Below are 19,313 nucleotides of genomic sequence, written 5' to 3' on the forward strand. Positions count from 1 at the left end.
CAATCCACTCACCTCAGCCTCCCAAAGGCACGGGATTACAGGCTGAGCCACCAAGCCTGGCTATCCGCCAGTCTTTAAAGATGTTTTCACAAGGCACAGCAGACATTCAGGTCATAGGGAGATGGGTCCAAAACAAGCCATCATGTCCACCACTGAACTAAAGACACCTCTTTTGCGATTAGAAGGAGGCAGCTGCCAATGCAGATAAAACACAGGATTTAGTCAGATCTGCCCGAGCTGAATGCCGCTTCCCCCTGGTCTCTGCAGCTGGTCCAGGAGGGAACATGAACAGACTTGGACCAGGAAGAGGCAGGCTCAGGACTCTTGCTAGAAATATTCACCAAGAGGAGCTGGTTCTCCAGAGGCTAATGATCAAAGCCTGGGGCCATCTTGCCACTGCAGGGAAGAGAGGATCTGAATGAAGCCAACATGGAACCAAGAGGTGGAGAGAGGCAGGTTTCTGAAGACATCGTTTGACAGATGGACCCAGCTGTACCCAGGTCAACTCTCTGCACCTTTCACTTTCTGAGCAGATAAAATTTCCTTTCACTCAAGCCGGCTGGAGTTGCTTTGCTGTCCCTTACTACTAAAAAAGTCCTGACAGACACCTTCAAGGTGAGCTTTAACTCTATGATGGCTACTGATGGCTGGCTACCCCACAGTCATTACCCCACCCTCCCTCTTGGCAATCAGAATCCACCTTCTCCCACAGACCCTGAAACTGCTGGATACCTGCTTTCCCAGCATCCCCTGCAGTCGGGCACATGACCTACACTGGTCAATGGTATCCAAGGTGAAGATTGCAGGGGACTAATGGGACAGATTTTCTCTCTCATAAAAGAGGTGCTCAGGAGGAAATGCCCTTTGCCTGCGGCTGGATAATGTCAGGCTAGCATGCAATGTCTGGCACTGCAGCAGCCATTTTGATTCTGTGAGAAGCAAACCTCAGGATGACGATGGCAGAGCAGAAAGACAGACTGTGCCTGGCTCTGTGATGACATCACTGAGCTGCTGAACCAACCCTGGAACTATTTCCCTCCTAATTTCTTTTCTTTTTTTTTTCAAGTCAGAGTCTCATTCTTTCACTCAGGCTAAAGGGCAGTGGCATACTCATGGCCACCACAGCCTCGACCTGCTGGGCGCAGGTCATCCTTCCACCTCAGCCTTCCAAGTATCTGGACACCACACCTGGCTAATTTTTTTATTTATTGTAGAGACAAGGTCTTGTCAAGTTACCCAGGCTGGTCTCGAACTCCTGGGCTCAGACAATCCTCTTGCCTCTGACTTCCAATGTGCGGGGATTACAGGCATGAGCCTCCGGGCCCGGCCTATTTTATTTTATGTAAGACAAGAAAGTCCTGCATTTAAGCCACTTAAGTTGGACTTTCTGTTACCTGCAGCCTAAAGCATCTTAGCTAATACAAACACTCCTGTTTTTGAATGCTCTATCAGTGTTTTGTGTATATGTCACTGCCTCTTTAGAGGAAACAGAGAATTCTTAATATCTATAGAACAAGATGCATATTCAGAGCCCTGTTTGGAAGGGTCGCTCACTAGACCCCAAGCAGGTGCCATGTTTTGGACTCCTGGTAACAGGTTTTACAACCCCTGACAGAAACCCCTTACCTGTGATCGTGATGGTCCCGATGTCCAAACTCAAGTTTGAGAAGGTGTTCCTCACCAGTACAGTGACCAGGAAGGTACCTGCAATGCAATGGACCGAGAGTCATGGGCATTGTCATTCACTATTTAACATGTACGGTGACAACTCTCCAAGCTTGCGTTGCTGCAGCCCCTGATGGCCACATCAGAATCTTTCACCTTCTGAGCATTTAATAAACTCCTGCTGTATGCCAGGCATGGCGCAAGGCTCTGTGGGAACACAGAGATGAGGGAACACGGTCCTTCAAGAACCTTACCATCATGTCTAGTAGTGTCAAACCATGGCAGGAATAGGCATGGATCATTGTGAGCATTGGGGTGGGGTCACTTCAACCTCAGGAGAGACTGGAAATGGTTCATGGGATAGAGCCAGGACTGGAACCAAATTCCAAAGAATGAGCAAGTACTTGACAGTCAGATTAGATTGGGGATTCCAGCAGAGGGGAAGAGAAAATCCTGAGGGAAGAGAAGGAGTTTTTCTTTTTTGAGTCAGGTTCTTACTCTGTTGCCCAGGCCAGAGTATACAGTGGTATGATCACAGCTCACAGCTGCCTTGACCTCCAGGGCTCAGGTGATCCTTCTGCCTCAGCCTCCTGAGTAGCTGGGACTATTAGGCACATGCCACCATGCCTGGCTATTTTTTTTTAAAGAAAGAAAGTCTTGCTATGTTGCCCAGGCTGGTTTCGAACTCCTGGGCTCAGTCAGTCCTCCCACCTCACCCTCCCAGAGTGCTGAGATTACAGGCACGAGCCACCACACCTGGCCAGAGAAGGATTCTTAAGATCTATCTGGGGAGAGGTGCCAGTAAAGGCTCTCTCTTCTTCCCTCATGGGAAGAGGTGGTGGGTGCAGTCTACCCTCTTCTCTCCCCAAATCTAGGGAGATGGTCTTCAGTGGGGAACCTTTCTTGAAGAGTTTGGTATGTGTTCTTTGAGGTTTGAGAATCTCATAGACAGGCTCCTTACTCAGCACTTGAAGGAACAGTCTATGCTGGGGTGGGGGGAGAAGGAGAGAGCCAAGGGCCGCATTTCTGCATCTGGAAAATAGCTACTGTTGGCTGGTAGTAGGCAAGGAATGGGTAAGAACTTTCTGCAGATCAGATGTGGGCTCGGGGGAGACAGGGTGCTGAAGAGAACAGCGAGGAGGGGGAGGCAGCAGAGAGCGGAGGCAGCACAGGAGAAGCAGTCAGGACATGGGACCAGCTGAAGAGAAGACACCACCCCATCCCGGGAGCTTTGGTCTGAGGGGCCCAGCAGGGGGCCTCAGACTCATGGAAGCCCCCACAAGAGACCACTTCAAACATCTGCAGGGCCCCGAGAGTCGCCAGCCAGGACTGAGCCAGTACCACCAAGGACAAATGTTCCTGTCCTATCCTGTTCCCTTTCCTTCCTTCCATCAATATCTGGAATAGTCCAAATCCTGCCTTAGGGGCAGGAGAAGGCTGTTAATCATCTAACAGTGAGCAAAAAAGTCTCAGAGCATGTGGAGATTTTGTCAATCAGTAACGGATACACTTCTCCCACGGACTTTTTTTTTTTTTTTGAGTCGGATTCTCACTCTGTCGCCCAGACTGGAGTGCAGTGGCCGCTCCCGGCCACCGCAGCCTCGACCTGCTGGGCTCCGGCGATCCTTCCGCCTCAGCCTTCCGAGCAGCCGGAATTACAGGCGTGCGCTACCACGCCCAGCTGATTTTTTGATTTATTGTAGAGATGAGATCTCGCTGCCCAGGCGGGTCTCGAACCCACGGGCTCAGGCAATCCACTCACCTCTGTCTCCCAAAGGCGTGGGATTACAGGCTGAGCCACCGAAACCGGCTCTCCCACGGACTTTTATAGGAGTTACTTTTATGGGAGGCAAAACTAAATTTGCCTTTGGATTCTAGCCTAATCACTCTGTGCACTTCCCAGTTTCCGAAACCTCTGGATTCTTCCTGTTCTAAGCGGGGCCCTTGGTACCTGGCAAAGTTCCAGTGGAGTTCTTCTTGAATGTATGGCCCCTTCTGCTATCAGTTTGCCAAGTCCTTCACTGAGGGCATGACAACCCCACGCCTGTGCAGTTTCACCTGCTTTCTAACACACCTCTGAGACAGGGGGAGCTGTGGGCAGGTCCTGGGTGGGTTGGAGACTGTGATTCTCATCACAAGGCCTGCAAGGACTCTCTGTTCCTCCAGATTAAACGAAAATGTGTGCTGTGGCCTCTTCACCAGCTGGTGCCAGCCAGTCTGACCCCCAGCCAGCATCATCCCGACACAGCCTGTCTTCCTCCTCCTCTTTGCCACCCTCCATTTATTGTTATTATGATTACTTTACTTATCTCTCCCCCTAAGGCATGGAATGAGGTTTCCTAGACTATACTCTCCTCTAGGGATGTTGAAAGCATCGAAATATGCCTTCATTCTTCCAGTGCTTCTCAACGAGGGTGATTTTTGCCCCTCAGCAGATTTTTTTTTTTTTTTTTCTTTTTTTAGTCTAGGTCACTTTCTGTCACTCAGGCTGGAGTGCAATGGCATGATCATGGCTCACCACAGCCTCAACCTTCTGGGCTCAGGTGATCCGTCCACCTCAGCCTCCCGAGTAGCTGGGACCACAGACACATGCCACCACATGCCTAGCTAATTTAAAAAAATTTTTTTTAAAGAGATGAGGTCTGGTCTTGAATTCCTAGTCTCAAGCAATCCTCCCACCTCAGCCTCCCAAGGTACTGGGATTATAGGTGTGAGCCACTGTGCCCAGCTTGGAGACATTTCTCGTTGTCATGACATGGGGCGCTGGTGCTACTGGCATTTAGTGTCTGGAAGCCAGGGATGCTGCTAAAACTCCTACAATGGCAGGCCCCCAACTCTGACAAGGAATTATAGATGTCAGAAGTGTCAAAGTCAAGAAACTCTGCAACTCTAGGCTCTATGAGGACAGATAATAGCTAGTTCTCCTTTTGTGACCCCTGCGGGATGCTGGAATGTTTGTGTCCAGGACACTTTGAAAAACTGACTAGTAGGACCTTGAAATTCAAATCAGAAAGGGTAGAGGAAGGAGCTTGGGAGGAGAGCCCCCAAACCCTAGTACCTTCAACTGGAACTGCCACGTGGTAAATCCCAAATGGCTCTCCAAAGCTCACTTCCTCATGGGAGAATGTTGCATTGAGTCCTGCCACCTTGAAGGTCACCTCCTCCAGGGTGCCCTGAGCCACCGAGACATTGATCAACAGGTCCTGTCCAAGCTCCAAATGGTCGGAAGCCCAGGAGGCCTGCAGCCCTGACAGCAGCTCCACAAAGTGAACCGTGATGTTTCTGGAGAGAGCAGAAGTGGTGGTGTTGCTGGCGGCTCGGATCTCCAGATGGTGCAACCCAGGGCCCATTCGTTCCTGAGATTCTCCGTCCAGAGTCAGATTGTACGGCAGCAAGCCCGTCTGGGTGGTGGACTCAGCCAGGGTTAAGTTACCCGAAAGCACAGTATAAGTCACCTCTGATCCTGGGTGGGGTAAGAAAAATGGAAGAATGTTGGTGACAACCACGCAGGTGATCGATACTACTGGCGGTTCAGACTCAGGCTCTGAAGCCAGATTCTGGATATGGATATAGATATAAAGAAACAAGTGAGGATGTACCCCTGTGAGGTAATTGCTCAGAAATAAACGCCTTCTCCCCAACACCTGGCTTCTGTCTCTGAAGGACACGCATATTCCCAGTAATGAGTCGCAGGATGCAGGTGATCAAGTGTCACTGAGAACAATGTGGGTGACACCTTAATTGATGTAATTGTAAAAACATGGTGGCTCACACCTATAATCCTAGCACTGTCAGAGGCCAAGACCGGAGGATTGCTTGAGCCCAGGAGTTTGAGACCAGCCTGGGCAACATAGTGAGATGTCTCCTTATAAAAAAAAGAAAAAAGGCAAAACAAAACAAACAAACAAAAAAAACCCCAATCCTTACTGTACTGTCCTAAGATGAGGATTCTTTCTTCACCAATCAGCTGCCATCAGTGCCTCCTGTAAGTTCTAATAAACCAAAATCTTTCCCTGTTGAACCTCTGGGTGACTTCTTTGATAATCAAAAACATCACGCACAAGCCCTCTCAGATAGGGTTACAACCTCCTTCCCTAAATATTAACAGTGATTATCCCTGAGTTAATGAGTGATTTTTTTTTCCTTTTTGGGTCCTCTCTGTTCATATGAGTATTCTAATTTATTTATACTATGCATGTGTTACCTGAGAACTTTAAAGTTTGTAATAAAAAAATTAGAGGGATTTTTCTGTTGTTGTTCATTGCTGGGATATCCTTGGGCGGGAGAAGGCTGAAAAGGGAGCATCTCTTAAGGGTGCAGGCGGATTTTTATGCATGAGAATTAGCCTTGAATCTTGTTTGAAGCAGGAGCAGGTAACACCATTTCATTCAACCTGCTCTGGTGATCGCCTGGAACCCTGCCACCATGAAAGCTCGGCCTGATCCCAGTAAGATGAGAATCCCTTGCAATTTGCAGATGGTTGCTCTTTTTTTTTTCGAGAGACAGGGTCTCTCTTTGTTGCCCAGGCTGGAGGTTGGAGCACAGTGGCACGATCACAGCTCTCTGCAGCTTCCAACTCCTAGTCTTAAACAATCCTCCCGCTGGTATTACAGGTGCCTGCCACCACACCTGACTAGAATTTTGTTTCTATTTTTTGTAGAGATGGGGTCTCGCTATGTGGCCCAGGCTGGTCTTAAAGTCCTGGCCTCAAGCAATCCTCCTGCTTTGGCCTCCCAAGGGGCTGGGATTACAGGTGTGAGTCACAGTGCCCAGTCGGCTGTTCTAAATGGATTGCTAAATATTGTCGTTGATTCTTAAAATCGGATTTAAACCAACAAATTAGGATTCTTTCCAATAGAAACCAAGCTAGTATATTTCTGTTTGGATGATGAGAAGGAGGAGGAAAGCAATGATGATAATAATGCAATCCCCAGGAGAGCAGGAGCCCTGACTTTCACATTTACTACTGCCTCCCCGGCACCTGGCAACGAGTAGGCAGTCAATTATATTTGCAGAATGAGCAGATAAACAAAGGATTAGTTTAAGTTTCCTCAGGTGCACACATCAGCCAACAGGCACACAAGAACAGAGCCCTGAGAGAGAGCTCCAGGATGGCTTCCTTAAGTTGCTTCTATGAATGAGGCTTCAGGTGGTGTGTGGCGTCAAGCTAGGCTGGGCCCTGGGCTTCTTTCTCTAGCTCTGTGATGTGCTGTTTCCACCAAAAGGCCTATGTCTTTTGTGTGTGAGTGAGTGAGTATGTGTGTATATGTGTGTGTGTGTGTGTGTGTGTGGTGTGTGTGTGTGTGTGTGTGTGTGTTGGAGTCTCATTGTCACCCAGGCTGGAGTGCAGTGGCACGCTCACGACCACCGCAGCCTAGACTTGCTGGGCTCTGGCAATCCTTCTGCCTCAGCCTTCCAAGTAGCTGGAACCACAGGTGAGTGACACCATGCCTGGCTAATTTTTTGATTTACTGTAGAGACGAGTTCTCGCCAAGTTGCCCAGGCTGCTCTCCAACCCCTGAGCTCACGCAATCTTCTCACCTCTGTCTCTCAAAGTGCGGGGATTACAGGTGTGAGCCACTGCGCTTGGCTACAAGGCCTATGACTTGATTTCAAACTGGACCTGTGCTTTGGGGAGACGCTGCCCTGGGAGACCATGGGTCTTAGGAGAGTCTCTCTTGAGAAAGGGGGTGATCATTAAAATATTTAACAACCTACACTGCCTAAGCACCAGAAAATTAGACCAGATGCTCTTACTTATCAGAATGGACACTGTGACCAATTAGAATGGATGCTGCGACCAATCAGAATGGATGCTGTGACCAATCAGAAGAGATGCTGTGACAATTAGAATGGATGCTGTGACCAATCAGAATGGATGCTGTGACCAATCAGAATGGATGCTGTGACCAATCAGTATGAATATTGTGACCAGTCAGATGCTGTGTCCAATCAGAATAGATGTCATGGCCAATCAGTATGGACACCTTGACCAATCAGACTAGGCATGAAAACCTATCAGTGTGGTCTCTGTGATCAATCAGGATGGACCCTAGCCATAGCAACTGGCTTGGCCATAACAGTGGGTATAGTTGAATGTCAGCTCTGATAGGTGCAACTTGATAGTGCCAAATTAGTGGACGCCAGCTGTGCTTAGATGGGCCAGGCCCAGTTGGGAGCATTCCCAGTCCCACTGCATCCTATTCAAATTCCCTCAATAGTGAGTGGCTTGGAATTGTAGTTCTTATGATGGGACTAGGAGCATGTCTTCCCAAGAAGTGCCTTTGGAAGACTGGGAGCTCTCACTAGCTTACTCACTTTGGAACTTGGTGCTTCTTTTCTTTTCTCTTTTTTTTTTTTTTTTTTTTGAGTTGGAGTCTTGCTCTGTTGCCCAGGCTGGAGTGCAGTGGCACCATCAAGAGTCACCGCAACCTCGATTTCCTGAGCTCAGGAGATCCTCTAACCTCAGCCACCCGAGTAACTGGGACTACAAGCACGTGCCACCATATCAGGCTAATTTTTAAAAATTTTCTGTAGAGACGAGATCTCTCTATGTTTCCCAGGCAGGTCTCGAACTCCTGGCTTCAAGCGATCCTCCCACCTGGGCCTCTCAAAGTGCTAGGATTACAGACATGAGCCACTGTGCCTTAATTTCTTCATCTGTAAAATGGAGATAGTACTAGTAAGTACTGAGGCGGCTATTCTATGTAGAGGACTTAGAACAGCACCCGGTACACACTAGATGCCAAATAAGTGAATAAACAGTAGCTAAAAAATGAACTAAGTGATTGCTGTTATTTTTTATTAAAGCCTGGAAGTTGGATAGACTTGAAGGAAACCAGTTATCTTGCAGTTGGCCTTGACCTACCCAGTTCTGCAGACCTACCTCCATGGAGCTCCACCTGAATCCACAGGGGGTCCCCGAAGACGGCCTGGCAGAGGGCACTGGCTCCTGACTCCGACAGACCGGAGCACCCTGTCACACTGAGTGTCTCCATCTTGACTCGCACAGTCACGTGCTTCTGAGCTGTCACGTGCCACTCACTGGTGGTGCACTCTGCAAACACGGTGTACTCTCCAGGAGACAGGAACGGGTAGGTAACGCTGCTGGACACACTGCCGGCCACAGGCAGACACGTTAAGAGCACTGGGCACACACGAGTACATCCTCACCGCCACCTCCCACCTCCCCAGTTCTGCAAAGATGAAAAAACCAAGCAGGCCGGGCATGGTGGCTCACACCTGTCATCTCAGCACTTTGGGAGGATTGCCCGAGTCCAGGAGTTCAACACCAGCCTGGGCAACATAGCGAGCCCTTGTCTCTACAATTTAAAAAAATTTAAAAAGTTAGCCGGGCATGGCAGTGTGCCTATCATGCCAGCACTTTGGGAGGCTAAGGCCAGAGGACTGCCTGAGCCCAGGAGTTTGAGACTGGCCTGGGCAATATAGCAAGACCTCATCTCTACAGTTTAAAATAAAATAAAATAAAATAAATTAAATTAAATGAAATAAAATAAAAAAACTGGGTGTGGTGGAGGGGGCCTGTAGTCCCAGCTACTTGGAAGGCTGAGGCAGAAGGAACGTCTGAGCCTAGGAGGTCCAGGCTGCAGTGAGCTGTGATCTTGCCACTATACTCCTGCCTAGGGGACAGAGTGAGGCTCCAGCAGGAGGAGGATGGGAGGAGAATGGGGGGAGAAGGAGAAGGGGAGGAGGAATCGGGAAGGTGGACGAGAAGGAATCGTCAGGAAGGCAAATATGTGGCTGCCTGTCCCTTTTCGTCCTCTGTTGGTTTACACAAAACCTCCCTCTCTGGCCTTTTTGCTTAGTCTGTAAACCACTGTGCTTCAGACTACCTTTCTGAGCCACATTTTCCCCATCTGTAAAATGGGATCAGGTTCCAAACCCATCCAAGTGATAGGTATGTTCTGCTTCTCATTTTCCCAGTTAAAAATCTCTGCAAAGATCCACAGACCTACCCTCCTGGTTAACCCTGCTGCTCTGGTCTGAATGTTTGTGTTCTGCCCGAATTACATGTTGAAACCTAATCTCCAATGTGATGGTATTAGCAGGTGGGACCTTTGGGAAGGGATTAGGTCATGAGAATGGAGCCTTCATGAGTAAGATTAGTGCCCTTATAAAAGAGACCCAAGGGAGTTGTTCACTCTTTCCCACCAAGTGAAGACAGAGGGAGAAGGCGCCATCTACAAACCAGAAAGTGCTCCCTTACCAGAAATTGAATCTCCTAACACCTTTTTTGTTTTCTTTCTTTTTTTGAGTTGGAGTCTCACTCTGTTGCCCAGGCTGGAGTGCAGTGGCACATTCATGGCCACTGCAGCCTCAACCTGCTGGGCTCAGATGATCCTTCCACCTCAGCTTTCCAGGCAGCTGGAACCACAGGCATGCACCATCACCCCCAGCAAATTTTTTTATTTATTGTAGAGACGAGGTCTTGCTAAGTTGCCCAGGCTAGTCTCAAACCCCCAGACTCAGGCAATCATCTTACCTCTGCCTCCCAAAGTGCTGGGATTACAGGCGTGAGCCACTGTGCTCAGCCCTGCTGGCACCTTGACCTTGAACTTTCCAGCCTCGGGAACTGTGAGCAATAAATGTGTGTTGTTTATAAGCCACCCAGGCTATTGCATTTTGTTATAGCAGCCTGAACAGACTAAGACACCTGCTCATTTTCACATCCACATGCCACTCCTCTAATTGTGCCAGTCACTCAGACATCTTTTCACTTTCTAGACCATGCTGCCTCGTTCCCCAGTGAAGGCTGCCAAGGGTGCTATTCTTTGCCGGGCAGGTTATTGTCCACCTCTTTGCTTATATTCATACTGCTCCATTGGTTCTCAGCTTAAATGCTAGCTTCTCAGGAAAGCCTTCTGCAAACCAAGGACTAGGTCAGATTCTCTTTAAAAGCTGCCTTTGCAGCCGGGCTTGGTGGCTCAGCCTATAATCCCGTGCCGTTGGGAGGCTGAGGCTGAGGTGAATGGATTGCCTGAGCCCGTGTGTTCGAGACCCGCCTGGGCAACTTGGTGAGACCTCATCTCCACAATAAATCAAAAATCAGGCCGGGCTCGGTGGCTCAGCCTGTAATCCCACGCCTTTGGGAGGCTGAGGTGAGTGGATTGCCTGAGCCCACGGGTTCAAGACCCGCCTGGGCAGCGAGACCTCATCTCTACAATAAATCAAAAAATCAGCTGGGCCTGGTAGCGCATGCCTGTAATTCCGGCTACTTGGAAGGCTGAGGCGGAAGGATCGCCGGATCCCAGCAGGTCGAGGCTGCGGTGGCCGGGAGCGGCCACTGAACTCCAGTCTGGGCGACAGAGTGAGACTCCAACTCAAAAAAAAAAAAAAAAATCAAAAATCAACCGGGCGTGGTAGCACACGCCTGTAATCCCGGCTACTCGGAAGGCTGAGGTGGAAGGATCGCCAGAGCCCAGTGGGTCGAGGCTGCGGTGGCCGGGAGCGGCCACTGCACTCCAGTTTGGGTGACAGAGTGAAACTCCAACTCAAAAAATAAAAATAAAAATAAAAAAATAAAAGCTGCCTTTGCTTCTTGCAGATCACATGCATGCTGATTCAGTGTCATTGTTCCCTGCTAGGCTGTCAGTGTAGAAAGTGTCTGTCTAGTTCTCTGTTATAAATCTGACAACCAGCACAGTGCCTAACACCTAGTGACTGCTTGAGACATATCTGGCTAGGAACAATGGTTCACAACTATAATCCCAGCACTTTGGGAGACCAAGGTGGGAGGATTGCTTGAACCCAGGAGTTCAAGATCAGACTGGGCATCATAGCAAGACCTCGTCTCTACAAAAAAATAAAAAAATTAGCCTATGCCTATAGTCCCAGCTACTTGTAAGACTGAGGCAGAAGGATCTGCTGAGCCCAGGAGTTTGAGGCTGGGATGAGCCGTGATTATGCCACTGCACTGCAGCCTGGGTGACAGAATGAGATGCTGACTCAAAAAAAAAAAAAAACGTATTGTGAAATATCTGACAAATGAACACATTTGTGAAAGAGCTTAGCAAACAGTAACCTGGTTGGGCATGGTAGCACACACCTATAATCCCAACACTGGGAGGCCCACGTGGGAGGATGCTTGAGTGCAGGAGTACAAGACCAGTCTAGGCAACATAGTGAAACCTTGTCTCCACAAAAAAATTTTAAAAATTAATCAGACATGGTGATGCATGTCTGTAGTTCCAGTTACTCAGGAGGTTGAAGTGGAAGGATCGCCTGATCCCAGGAGGTCAAGTCTGGTGAGCTGTGATCATACCACTGCACTCCAGCCTGGGTGACAGAGCAAGACTCCAACTTAAATAAATAAATAAATAAAACGGTCACCTCATGCTTGGTGTTAGCCTTTACAGCCTGTCTCTTCCATTGATCACAACTAAAAACCTTGGCAGAATATCAAAAGAAACTGCCTGAGGATGCTGAAAAATAAACATTAGCAGGCAGATTGGGGAGAAAACCCAAAACATGAAGACAGATCCATAAAGATGGGTTTCCTGGTTTTTGTTTTGTTTTGTTTTTTGAATCAGAGTCTCACTCTGTCTCCCGGTCTGGAGTGCAGTGGCTCACGGTTACTATAGCCTTGACTTGCCGGGTTCAGGTGATCCTTCTGCCCCAGCCTTCCTAGTATCTGGGACTGCAGGCATGCACCAACATGCTCAGTTAATTTTTTTGATTTATTGTACACGTACGGTCTTGCCATGTTGCCCAGGCTGGTCTCGAACTTGTGGGTTCAGGCAATCCTCTCACCTCCACCTCCCAAAGTGTTGGGATTAGAGGCATGGTGGTACATATCTATAGTCCCAGCTACTCAGAAAGCTGAGGTGGAAAGATCATCTGAATCCAGGAGGTCGAAATTGTGGTGAGCCGTGATTGTGCCATTGCACTGAAACTGAGTGACAGAGTGAGAACTTGATAAAAAAATTCCCAAGAGAAAACCCATTTTTCTGTCCAGAGGAACCATGAAAAGTAGACTCTGGTTGTAGGAGAGTGTGGAGAAAATCCTGGAGAGTAGAGAGCTAGGGAATAGGATTGCTTAATTCTGTATACGAGCCAACACAAATTATGAACTCACCCCCAAACTGCATATGTGCATAAAAGACCCAAAGAAGCACAGCAAAGTTGTAAATTAAATGACAATATAAACCCTGGCCCTGAATAACACATGAATGGGATAGACCCAAGCAGCTTGGAAAACTGAACTGACATTGAAACCACTGCTCACAGAAGACAAGTCAGAACATGTGGTTTGAACTTAACTGGGTCGATTGCCTATTAAAACAAAACAAATACATTTTTAAAAAATTAACATTTTCCAGAGAATTTCAACAGGACCTGGGGTTTCAGAACATACTATTTAAAATGTTCAGAACATAATAAAAAATTACTTGATATAAAATCTGGGTGCAGTGACTCATGCCTGTGATCCCAGGTACTTAGAAGGCTAAAGTGGGAGGATCACTTGAGGTCAAGAGTTCGAGACCACTCTGGAAAACTGAGCAAGACTCTATTACTAAATAAACAATAATCAAAACAGACAAACAAAAGTTACTCTATCTATAAAAAGCCAGGAAAATATGACAAAATATCAAGTGAAAACACCATCAGTAGATGTCAGCCCTGAGATGATTCAGATGTTGAAATTATCAAAGATTTTAAATCAGTTATTAAAACCATGCTGTACCAGGTAAAACCAAACCCTCTGGAAATTAACAAAAAGACAGACATTCACAGCAAAGAAACAGGAACTATTTTTAAAAATGAAATTTTAGAAATGGAAAACATACTTCTGGATGGGTTCAAGAGTAGAATGGAGATGACAGAGAGGAAAGTCAGTAAATTTGAAGATAGATCAAGAAAAATTACTCAATCTGAAGAATAGAGAAAAAATGTTAATTTTTCTTTTAGAGTTGGAGTCTCACTCTGTTGCCGGGCTGAAGTGCAGTGGCACATTCACAGCCACTCGCAGTGTAAACCTGCTGGGCTCCAGCAATGCTTCTGCCTTAGCCTCCCAAGTAGCCAGAACTACAGGCGTGCACTACCACGCCTGGATAATTTTTGCTTTATTGTAGAGACGAGATCTTGCCAAGTTGCCTGGGTCTCGAGCCTATGGGCTCAGGAAATCCATTTGCCTCAGCTTCACAAAGTGCTGGGATTCCAGGCTGAGCCACCGAGCCTGGCCAATATTAAATTTTTAATAATAAACAGGCCGGATGCAGTGACTCACACCTATAATCTCAGCACTTTGGGAGGCCAAGGTGAGAGGACTGCCTGAGTCTAAAGGTTCTAGACCAGCCTGGCCAACTTGGCAAGACCTCATCTCTACAGTAAATCGAAAAATTAGCCAGGCATGGTGGCGCGTGCCTGTGGTTCCAGCTACTTGAAAGGCTGAGGTGGAAGTTTTACTTGAGCCCAGCAAGTCAAGGCTGCAGTGGCCATGAGTGTGCCACTGCACTCCAGCCTGGGCGACAGAGCGAGACTCCAATTCAAGATAACAATAATAATAACAAGATAATAATAATAATAATAAACAGAGTGTTGGCAGCCTGTGCAACAATATCACAAGGTCTAACTTTTGTGTCACTGGAGACTAGACAGGAAAAAGATATTGGTATAGAAAAAATTATCTGATAAAATAATGGTTGAAAAATCTTCCAAATTTAGCAGGTTTAAGAAGCTCAGTGAATCCTAGAAAAACAAACAAAAAAACTTAAAGAAAACCACACCTATACTCATAATAATCAAACTACTGAAAAGCCAAAGTAAAAAAAAAGTCTTGAAATCAGCCAGGGAAAAATGGCACATTACATACAGGGAAAACAGTGATTTAAATGAGTGTAGATATCTCCTCAAAATCCAAAATCCATGGGGGTCGGAAGCCAGCTAAAACGATGTTTGCTTTTATGAGTTGAATTCTCACTCTGTCACCCAGACCTGAGTACACTGACAAAATCATGGCTTACCACAGCCTCAATCTCCTGGGTTCAGGCGATCCTTCTGCCTCAGTCTCCCAAGTTGCTGGAACTACAGGCATGTGCCCCCACACCTGGCTAATTTGTTTATTTGTTTGTTTGTTTATTTATTTATTTTTGTAGAGATGAGGTCTTGCTATGTTGCCTAGTCTGGTCTCGAACTCCTGGGCTCAAGCATCCCTCCTGCTTTGGCCTCCCAAAGTGCCAGGATTACAGGTGTGAGCCACTGCACTCGGTCAAAACAACATTTTTGAACTACTGAAAGAAAGTTGTCAACACAGAATTTTAGATCCAGCAAAAATGTCTTCCAGGATTTCAACCAAAATTAAGGCGTTCTCAGGAAAACTCAGATAATTTGTGGCTAGAAAATCTGCTCTGAAAAAAAAATCCTAAAAGAAGTTCTTCTAGCTAAAGGGAAATGATACCAGAGGGAAACTTAGAACTTCAGAAATGAAGGAAGAGTCAATAAATGGCAAATATTTGGATTGCTATACAGACTATATTCTCTTCTTAAATTTTAAAAAATATGTATGAATGCTGAAAGGGGTTTTCAGTGTACACAGATGTCATACATGACAATCATAATATAAACGAGATGAATAAAGAGACCTATATTGTAGTAAGACTTCAATATTTTCCCCAGACAGGCTCGGTGGCTCAGCCTGTCATCCCGCGCCTTTGGGAGGCTGAGGTGAGTGGATTGCCTGAGCCCGCGGGTTCAAGACCCGCCTGGGCAGCGAGACCACGTCTCTACAATAAATAAAAAAATCAGCCGGGCGTGGTAGCGTGTGCCTGCAATTCCGGCTACTCGGAAGGCTGAAGTGGAAGGATCGCCGGAGCCCAGCAGGCGAGGCTGCGGTGGCCGGGCGACAGAGTGAGACTCCAACTCAAAATATATATATATATATATTTTTTTTTTCCCTGAAACCATAAAATATTAACTCTATGTAGACTGCTGAAAGGTTAGGCATGTATTTTTAAATTCCTGCTGCAACCATTAAAGAGGTAATGCAAAGAGATTTAGCCAAAAACCTATAGATAAGTCAAATGGAATACTAAAAATATTCACATAATCCAAAAGGAAGCAGGAAAGGGGGAACAAAGAAAGAAATAAACAGAGGGGGTAAGTAGAAAACAGTAAAGTTGTAGATAATCTAACTATATCAACAACTGTGTTAACTGTAAATGGTCTAAATGCACCAATTATTGTGCCAGATAGGATTCTTAAAAACCAAGACCCAATCACATACTGTCTCCAAGAAACCCACTTTAAATATAATGATATAGATAGATTGAAAGTAAAAGGATGAAAGAAATGGAAAAATAAAAAAAGCAAAACCAAAAAAATTGGAGTGATCATTATTCACATCAGCCAATGTAGATTTCAGAACTAGAAAACAATGATTCTTTATAAAAACGCAAAGGATGGTTTTGAACAGCAGATTAGTTCGTCTGTCAGTGATCTGTCTGGAAGAAGCAATTTATTGTTTGGCTTATAAGAATTTCCAGGAAAAAAAAAAAAAAAAGCAGCAGCAGCAGCAATTTATTCCATTCTCTGAACTCTGGTGTCAACTGAAATTGCCAAGGACCAAAAGGCAGAGAAATGGATCTTTCCTGATTTTTCTCCCAGGGATCTCACCCCAGGGAAAGGACCACTAAGTGGTTTTAGAAATTGCTGCCAGCAAAGGAGAGATATTCTAGGAATACAAACATATGGAGGCAACAATTTAAAAATTCATTCTAGGCCAGGCCTGGTGGCTCATACCTACAATCCCAGCACTTTGGGAGGCCGAGACAGGAGGATTGCTTGAGCCCTGGAGTTTGAGACCGGCATGGGCAACACAGCAAGACCTCGTCTCTACAAAAATTAAAATTAAAATTAAAATTCAAAAATTACCCAGGTGTGGTGGCACGTGCTTGTAGTCCCACCTATATGGGAGGCTGAAGTGGGAGAACCACTTGAGCCCAGGAGTTTATGGATGCAGTGAGCAAAGATCTGTCACTGCACACCAGCCTGGGCAACAGAGCAAAAGTAAATGTAATTCAAACAAATAAAAATAAAAATACTTTTGTCTCTAAGCAAAAGTAAATGTAATTCAAACAAATAAAAATAAAAAGCTTGATTTGTTTTCTTTAGTTGACATTCCCACCCTCTCCTAAGAGGTCTCCTTAGATTTTGTCCAGGCCTCTGCTCAGTTTTCCAGAATCTTTCCATTTTCAGATACTCCTGAACAGGTGTAACCAGGTGCCTGGTGTAATCCAAGTATGCCACTGCTTTCAGGTCCATGCTGTTCCCATTTTCCTAGATCCATTGCTCATGCCTTAAATTCTGGCTCTCCTAGAAAGGACTGTTGCTCTAACTAAGGCTATGTTGTCTTGTGAGTTACCAGCTTCCAGATAATCCCTGCCCTCCAAGACTCTTGCTCTGCACAGGCAACTCTGAGTAAGACCTGAAGAAGAATGTCAATCCCTATTTCCACTAGTAGGTGGCGTTTCGCTAACCATCACTGGACTTGGATTGCGCCTCGTGCTCATTGTTTTATACAGCCCTTTACACAGTTTTAGAAATGTAGAAAGTTTTCCAAGACAAACAGAGAAACAAAATGGCCCACCATGAAAATGAACACAAGGCATGGAGAAGGCAAATGAGAAGGAGCTTCTAAAAGAGAAATCCTTGGGTTTTTTTTTTTAAATCACTCTCCCTCGAGTGCAGTGGCATGCTCACGGCCACTGAAGCCTGGACCTGCTGGGCTCAGGCGATCCTTCCAACTCAGCCTTCCAAGTAGCTGGGACTACAGGTGTGCACTACCATGCCCAGGTAATTTTTTTAATTTTTTATTATAGAGGCGAGGTCTCACCATGTTGCCCAGGCTGGTCTCGAACCCCTGGATTCAGGCAAAGTTCTCACCTCCACCTCCCAAAGGGCTGGGATTACAGGCATGAGCCACGTGACCAGCGTCCTTTGACTTTCATTATGCAGATTTGATTTGCGGTTAGACTATCCCCATTAACTCATATTATTTATCTACTATGGACACAGTTCATGTTTTAAAATCGCTAACTTTTTGACTCACAAGGAATTTTAAGCCAAAGCAGGAGTTTGTACAAATACATAAAAGAAAAGCACGGTGACATTCCCACAAAGTGTGGTTTTCGTATACTTAAAATTCATGCTACTTTCATACTGGGAATTGAGGGTTGAGGCTGCTCGTGTTGATAAGAAAAAATAAGAAATAAATTTCCCAATGTCATAAGAATTATAGGACAAGATGAGTGGGTAGTTTCAAGGTCCACCAGATCTTTAGAGTAAAGGAAATTGGGCTATTGGGGTGGCAGTGGAATGTCACTATTTAGTGCTTTTGCAAGAGGGAAAAAAAAAAAAGCCAGGAGTCCTTGCTTAGGGAAAATGTCCAGAGAGATTGCAAATGGAAAACAATGCACCCTGCTTTTCAGATTTTAATCACACAAAAAATTCCAGGTAGTAACCTGACAAACACACTTGTACTCAACATTCAGAATTGGCAAATATTAGTATTGTGTCCCATTTGCTTCCATTCTAAACCACTGTTCATTTATTCCTGAAAAGTCTTGTGTCACTAAAGGTCTCAGCAGAGCTACATACACTCAATTTTGACTTAACACAAAACCCAAGTTGTAGAAGATTTGGGGGCTGAAAGATTGTGGAGTTTACCATCTGCTGTTTTCTTTTTAAAATGGTAGGAAGCAGGAAGAAACCCTTAGAGCAATGCCATGGGCATTTGTTTCAACTAGACATTTCCCCCAAAGCATCATTGCATATAATTTTCCATTTCACTCAATGAAACACTAAAGACAGCCATACATATAAGGTGATGGGGAAGGAGTGCAGTAGCTCACATCTGTAATCCCAGCACTTTGGGAGACCAAGGTGGGAGAATGACTTGAGACCAGGAGTTCAAGACCAGCCTGGGCAACATGAGGTGAGACCTTATCTCTACAAAAAAATTTTGAAAGTAGTTGGTCGTGGTGGCACATGCCTGTAGTCCCAGTTGCTCTGGAAGCTGAGGCTAGAGGATTGCCTGAGCCCTGGGGGTGAAGGCTGTGGTTAGCTGTGATCGTGCCTCAGTACTCCAGCCTAGGTGGCAATGTGAGACTCTAACTCAAAAATAAAATAAATAAATAAATAATAAATAAATGCGACTCAAAAAACGGAAACCTAGCGAGACCAGGGTTGTCTCACATCACACTAGAGTCCATTTTATCAAGCGTCATGGCACAATGCCAGTGCAACTTGCAACCCCTGAGGATGGCTGAGTTTGAGACCTGAAAACACTGGGTTAGATGTGGCTGTGAATGGGGGTGCTCCATTTGCTCCACCCCACCCAAGGCTTCCAGGAATGCTAAGTCCCCAGGGGACTGGATTCCCGAGCTCCTGCAGGCTATGCCTGAAGTGTTTTGAGTTTAGGAGAAGGGTGTGTGGCCAGGGGAAGCAGGACCTCTGGTCTTCCCTGTGGCTCCAAATTGAGTTGGGGCTCCTTACAGGGACGATAGTTGGGTGAAAAAATGTTTTGGGGAAAAATGGTTAGACAGATACCTGTGGCATTATTCTGTGGATTTCTTTCTATTTGCTACCATTTCATCAACAAAATGGGTCTACTGTTAACCCACTATGTCCAA

At 46.1% G+C, this 19,313-nt stretch overlaps 1 protein-coding gene across 1 annotated transcript in view; it reads right to left on the reverse strand.

The window, feature by feature from the left end:
• The window catches only part of PKD1L2 (polycystin 1 like 2), a 131,948-nt gene that overhangs the window by 99,814 nt on the left and 12,821 nt on the right, over window positions 1-19,313 (reverse strand). Inside the window, exons 6-8 of the mRNA XM_008064977.1 lie at window positions 8,552-8,781; window positions 4,724-5,128; window positions 1,627-1,704 (exon numbers count right to left, since the gene is read on the reverse strand). Of these exons, the coding sequence (XP_008063168.1) occupies window positions 1,627-1,704; window positions 4,724-5,128; window positions 8,552-8,781 (713 nt within the window). The remainder of the gene's footprint in view (window positions 1-1,626; window positions 1,705-4,723; window positions 5,129-8,551; window positions 8,782-19,313) is intronic.

The sequence above is a fragment of the Carlito syrichta genome, unplaced genomic scaffold (genome assembly GCF_000164805.1).
Source record: "Carlito syrichta isolate Samal-C Ts95f unplaced genomic scaffold, Tarsius_syrichta-2.0.1 Scaffold308119, whole genome shotgun sequence".
Lineage (NCBI taxonomy): Eukaryota > Metazoa > Chordata > Mammalia > Primates > Tarsiidae > Carlito > Carlito syrichta.